The sequence below is a fragment of the Ochlerotatus camptorhynchus genome, unplaced genomic scaffold (assembly GCF_037179485.1).
Source record: "Ochlerotatus camptorhynchus isolate MF236.1 unplaced genomic scaffold, CSIRO-AGI_Acam_v1.1 ptg000067l, whole genome shotgun sequence".
Classification (NCBI taxonomy): domain Eukaryota; kingdom Metazoa; phylum Arthropoda; class Insecta; order Diptera; family Culicidae; genus Ochlerotatus; species Ochlerotatus camptorhynchus.
This window is the reverse complement of record NW_027040557.1, coordinates 1,915,823-1,921,822: the sequence shown is the minus strand read 5'-3', so window position 1 is coordinate 1,921,822 and position 6,000 is coordinate 1,915,823. Positions and strand designations below refer to the sequence as shown.

The following is a 6,000-nucleotide window of genomic DNA, read 5'->3' as shown; positions in this document are numbered from 1 at the left end:
GAACAATTTTCCAGTATTGTATATTTGCAAAACTATCACCAAATTCAGGTTAGAAACTCGGTAAGAGGTTACAAAGTGACGATTCACTCACAGATGACGAGTGGGTGAAAATGGTAATGACGTTTTCATCTCTGTCAATTTGCATGACATTTTTTTAGTACGGATCTTAAAACTAGGATTGACTTTGCTTTTATTCGCCAATCTTCATACATTTCAAAATTGAGTCGAACATGCTAATTTCAGCGGGAATTCTTAAGTATGTGTTCTCAAAAGTGAGTAGGCACACTTTTATTCACTTTTGAGTAAACGACGTTCACGCACAGAGTGAGTCAAAACCACTCTGTAATATTTTCAGTAGGAAAGTTTTTTTTTTATTAGTTTTGATAAAAAATGGAAATTACCTGCTCCAGATTTATTTGACTGAAACTGAAGACGACTGAAAACCGTGTCCGCATGCAATTCGTACTTACCTTCCCTAATAAAAATGTTATGGTTAATTTGCTTAACGACGTGTTCGTGGTATCATCCAAACCATTTGTGGAATAGTTCAATCATTTGGGTTACCGTTCGTGTAAGGTAATTTTTTATTAGGGTTGATACCTCGCTGACTTGGCTGACTGACTGACTTTTATTCAGTTTGACATTTCCCGTTTACTCAGATTTTGACAACCTAATGCATCAGACGAAATTGAGTACGATCGACTCATCCGGTGGGTAAGCTGAAGTAAGCGTGTGATAGTAAGGTGGTGCCATGCTGTCAGTAGTGGTGAGATCAGTGTTCTAATTCGCCTTGACACCAGTCCCGAAGTAACGTTTCTTCACACACATTTTGTCAGTTCCTAACGGGGTTTTGAGTTGGAGTGAAAGAATAAGAAAAAAAACCGTCATGTTTCACACATATTATGACAGTTACATACACGCTCATTCATTTTTACTCTAAAGTGAGTAGAAATCCACTCACTTTCGGTAAAAGTGGAACTACTCTAAAGAGAGTAAACCCAAGTTACTCACTTTTGAGTAATGGATGCATTTGTCAAATTCAGAGTAACTTCTACTCAGTTCCGGTTTTCGGGAAATTAGCAAAACTGAGTGAATGTTACTCAGTTCTTGTACAATATATCGGTATATAAAATGAGTAATTTGAATTGACATTTAGAGAATGTGAGAAAAGTAAACAACATATTTATTAAAAGATAAAATAATAACATTAAGGTTACATCTCGTTACATTGCAAACCCGCATAAACAATAACCATAAGATGCGCCTAACCACTAATTCGAGATATCAACCCAATTTTATGTGGTATGGTCACACCATCTAAGATATCGTCAGTATATGGTACCCGTTTATTTTGGAAGATACCATTAATTTTGAAGACTTCTCATATGGAGAACATTGGTTCATCAGTCCTCTTGCCGACAGGGAATTTTTCGTACTCCTGAAATGAAAGTTAATTCGAACTTTCTACATATCATCGATCACAAAATCAGTTTAAAGAAATCTACCTGCTGGCTTGTTGATATAAAGTCGAGTATGAAGTGCAAAGTAATGCACAATAGTTGATTGGCATCTTGCCTAATGTTCCTCTTTCGCCAGGTCCAAAATTTCCTTCAGCTGCAAAATCCACACATCCTCTTTGTTCTGCAATGGTTCCTGTTTGGTTTCGAAATAGTTGGTTTCTGAAGATGCTGCAATGCTCGTCGATGTTGATTCTACAATTTAAATTATTATACCTATCTATAGGAATTTAATGATTGAAGAAAAAACGGGGACTACGAAAATTTTGTAACTCTTTGACAAATGCACGATGAGTAATTTTTTGGATGGTTACTCTAAAGTGAGTAATCATTGATTTAAGATAAACAGAGTAAATGTTACTCAGTTAGCTAAATCAATGTTACTCAGTTTTTGACATTTTGAATAAAAATACCAAACTGAGTAGAAGTTACTCACTTTAGAGTAAAAATAAACGAGCGTGTTCTATTATAGATTAATGTCCTATCCCTAAATCGCGGAATAATACTTGTGAATAAAACCCTCTACTGTATATCCGGGACGGGACTTGACAATCGAGCTTCTCACTCTTCTTAATGTTTTTGAAGAATGCCCTTCGGAAACTTGTGCGTGGTGTTTGACGGAGTTGACCAAGGATGCCAGGAATGTAAAATATTTATTCTATATTAATTTGGATTTTATGCGGAGTTCCTTCCGCAGCTTAGCAACATGTGCATCATTTTTGCTCAACACAATAAAAACAACCATAAACAAACAACAATATCCAACGCTTAAAACACGCAATGCACTCAATTTTTCAACTTTCCTTTCGCAAATATAAAAAAATTAACAATGCCATTCACGTCAACATTGATTCCGGCATCACTGCTAGCCAGATTGATGCGATCCCTCTGTCCTTTTTATTCCACGATTGCTACTGTCAAATCGACCAATCAGAAACTGGCTCGGATTTGACAGCAAATTGGCTCGAAATCGCTACCCGTTTGACAGCATGATTTTTAAATTTCACTCTCCTCCGTCCAGAGCGTCCAAAAACAAAAACAAAAAAATAATGTTCGTTCTCGTCTAGACTGGCCAGTGGTTGTTCGGTTGTTCTTATCAATCCGCATCATATTAAATTTTGGCATTCTCAATCGAGCCTCATATTATTCGTTTGCTGAGTAGAAGTTACTACCACCATCAAGTGGGGCTCGTTATCTCACTAGTGCATTCGAAACACTGCCCTGTTGACTGTTATCAGCAGAAACAACAAAAGACTGAAAACGGTTCCAAAGTATTAAGTAGGATATAGTGGTTATCTCTGCGTACATTGTTGAGCTAATTGTAATCATCCTCATACATCTTGCTTGGAATTGCATCAGTTAAGTTCGATTGCTCCAGCTGGTAAGTCCCCAATTTGATGTACCCATTGTGACATTATGTGCGGTTGAATCAGTGGACAATGGTCAAATGATTCCATAAATGATGACCCTTTTTTTTCCCCTCAATTGAGGTGGTTGTTCATATATGTAATTCAATTGATTTATTCACCATGTTTGTTCGGGGATGTGCAACTCGATTCTGGAATTGGCCCTATTCCAGTAGTTGTTCCGCACCTGATAAAGATGGAATCCATTTGGCTGCTAATTCTCTCAATCTCCGTTTTAGGTACCGCTGACGATTCTATGAACGCCCTTTTCAAGATGAGTGGCAAACGACAACTCTTTCTGATGTCCTCCTCCGTCGTGCACGGTTACACGTACCTGCAACATGCCGAACAGGATCTTAGCTCCTATTTAAAAAAGTTAGTTGGAATAACTTCCAAATTTGTCACTTGAATTTACACACTTTCCTTGCAGAAACAATGTCAAAAAAGTTCTGTTCATTCCGTACGCGCTGGCCAACCATGATTGTTACACCGAGAAGGTTGGATCCGTGCTGAAACGGTGGGGTTTCGACTGCGAGGGCGTCCACAGCAAACCGGATCCGGTGGAAGCGGTACGGGAAGCCCAAGCCATCTACGTCGGCGGAGGCAATACGTTTTTGCTGCTGAAATCCCTGTACGATTTCGGTCTTGTGGAACCGATTCGGGATCGGGTACTTAACCATTCTGTTCCGTATGTGGGTAGTTCGGCTGGGACGAATGTGGCAACGAAGAGCATCCAAACCACGAACGATATGCCAATTGTGTTCCCGCCGTCGTTTGACGCCCTGGCACTGGTCCCGTTCAATATTAATCCGCACTATCTGGATCCGGAGGTGGGCGGAACACACAAAGGTGAAACGCGAGAGGAGAGGATCTTGCAGTTTCATGAGCAAAACGACGCACCGGTGCTGGGACTCCGGGAAGGCAGCACCTTGCTGGTGGATGGCGATCGGGCAACGTTGATCGGAACGCGCAAGGCTAGGTTGCTGAGGCGCGGACAGGCACCGGAAGAATTTGATGCCGGAGCGGATTTAAGTTTTCTATTGAAGCAGTAGTGGAGGTGAACGAATTGGTAGGTTTATTTATGGTTGCAAGAATATGATAGAGTTCGAGTTAACGCTAGAGTTCGTTTATTGAATCCGAAAGCATTCAATATTGAAGGGGCGTTCCATCTTCCAACCAACAAGTCGATCTAATGCAAGGCAAAATAACAAGCGATCAACGAGCCGAATGATAACGCTATGTCAGTAATGGAAAACAATAGATATAGGGTAGAGCGCTACTTCGTCGTAATCGTCCATTTCCGTTCTATCGAGCAGAAAATATCAGTATAATCAATGATTTGACCGTGCACAAATCAGTAATACGTTTGTACTGTACTGTGATGCGTTAGTTCACAAGCTACAACACAAAGCCTTTTAGAGCGTATTGGGTGAATATTTACACTCATTGTTCTCAAAACAAAAGAAGCGCTCCTAGCAAACTCGCTTTTTCTACCTTCATCCGTAGGACAAAGAAAAGCCAATGGCGTTTCAATGCGTTTGGACGGAATTGAAACTCGTAGGACGAATTTGGAATCAAGAAACAGTGTTAGATTTTTAACAATATCTCAACAATGTGTGGCTGTTTATCAAATTCAATGGTACTTGTGGAAAAGGGAATACATTTAGAAGTCATCTTTGATATAAACATTTCATTGACCAGAGATATGACCATTATTACTGTTCGGACTGGGAGGGAACTTTCCCTTTTGGTAGTGGACTGTATCGGCAGGGTGGTGGAGGAAGCAAGCGTCGATCGGAAATCAACTCGTAAGGGCTCTGAAAAGAGCTGGTGGGTTCGACGCTGCTCCAAACCAGGGATGTGTGCAAAATAAACTTGATCGGGACGGCTACGCTAACAACTGTTTATTCTCTCCTCTTTCTCTCTACAAATTCTGCTTCTACTGCTGCTGATGTTTGCTGGTGCTTGGTCGGAAAAGAACTCTTGTTTTGCACGGTGATGCATGCCTCTTTTAAAGCGGCGAGCGTTGATGTGGTCGTCGCTGATTGGTGGATGTTGTAGCCTATTGATGGTCTCGTTCTTCGCTGCTTGTTGGTCGTGTTCGTATCAGTTGACTTTCGGCGGAGACGGAACAATTACTATGATAATATCTTCCCAACTCTATGAAATAGTCTTTGAACAACATCGACTGATCGTTCCGACCGGAAATCCTCTAAAATCTTAAAACACCAAAAAATTAAAAACGATGCCACAGGGCTTTCGAAGCTTTCTATTAGCAGCTTACAGACCTACCTAGTCAGATGATTTTTTTTTTCAAGAATTTTTCACCAGTTTATTCAGAAACTCATCATCATTTCATCATCATCGTTCGCGATCGGATATCTAAGAGTTTTACTACATAGAGTACCATCGAGAGTGGTGGTGGCTGTTTCATTTCCGGGCGTATCACACACACTCTGAAACTTTGTTATGCTGCTGCTGCTGTTGTTTGTTTGAAGAGTTGTGTTTTTTTTTCTCATCTGTGTTGCAATTGTCTTACTTATATGTACTTAGCTAATGTTTTTTTTTAGTTATCTTGTTTCTTCTGTACGATTTTGATTTTCTTTTAAATTCTTAATTTTCTGTTTCAGTAATATTGTTTTTTTTTTTGTTTTTGCTGGTTTACTTTAAATTAACAGTTAAATGTTTGCTACTTTCCTGTTTTGTTTTCAAAGTATGCGTCTGTGTATTCGTGTTTGATTTTTTTTTTATATTTTCAATGTGTTGGCTGAGTTGTCAGTTTGTTTTACATGTAGGTGTGTGTATGTGTGTGTGTGTGTTTCTGTAAAATTATAGTTTTGCTTACATATCTGGTACTTGAACGACGTACTGTAGTGGGTTATGTTTTTTTTTTGTTTTGCTTTGTTTTGGTTCTCTGGAAACAATTACTTTGAAAAGTCTATTGCTGTGTATTGGTTTTGTATGAGCGTTCTTACTTGGGTGGTGTGAAACAGGCATTACAGAATATACATATCAACGTTTCTGCACACTAGAGAGAACGTGAAACGAAGATTTTGCAGTACACAAGAGTTCCAGAA

The 6,000-nt window shown here is 39.4% G+C and overlaps 1 protein-coding gene across 1 annotated transcript; it reads left to right on the top strand.

Annotated features, from left to right (window-relative positions):
• Positions 1-2,654: 2,654 nt before the first annotated feature.
• LOC135697125 (probable alpha-aspartyl dipeptidase) lies at positions 2,655-4,026 on the top strand. The gene is made up of 3 exons (XM_065216711.1): positions 2,655-2,898; positions 3,163-3,298; positions 3,354-4,026. Exons 2-3 carry the CDS (start codon positions 3,180-3,182, stop codon positions 3,973-3,975), a joined length of 741 nt encoding a protein of 246 aa, XP_065072783.1. The 5' UTR covers positions 2,655-2,898; positions 3,163-3,179; the 3' UTR covers positions 3,976-4,026.
• The last annotated feature ends 1,974 nt before the right edge of the window (positions 4,027-6,000 follow it).

What these genes read in the sequence shown, in the direction of transcription:
- LOC135697125 (XM_065216711.1), top strand. Translation starts at nt 3,180, where the DNA reads ATGAACGCCCTTTTCAAGATGAGTGGCAAACGACAACTCTTTCTGATG. An exon ending in CTTAGCTCCTATTTAAAAAA is followed by an intron (nt 3,299 to 3,353) that starts GTTAGTTGGAAT and finishes CTTTCCTTGCAG; the next exon opens with AAACAATGTCAAAAAAGTTC.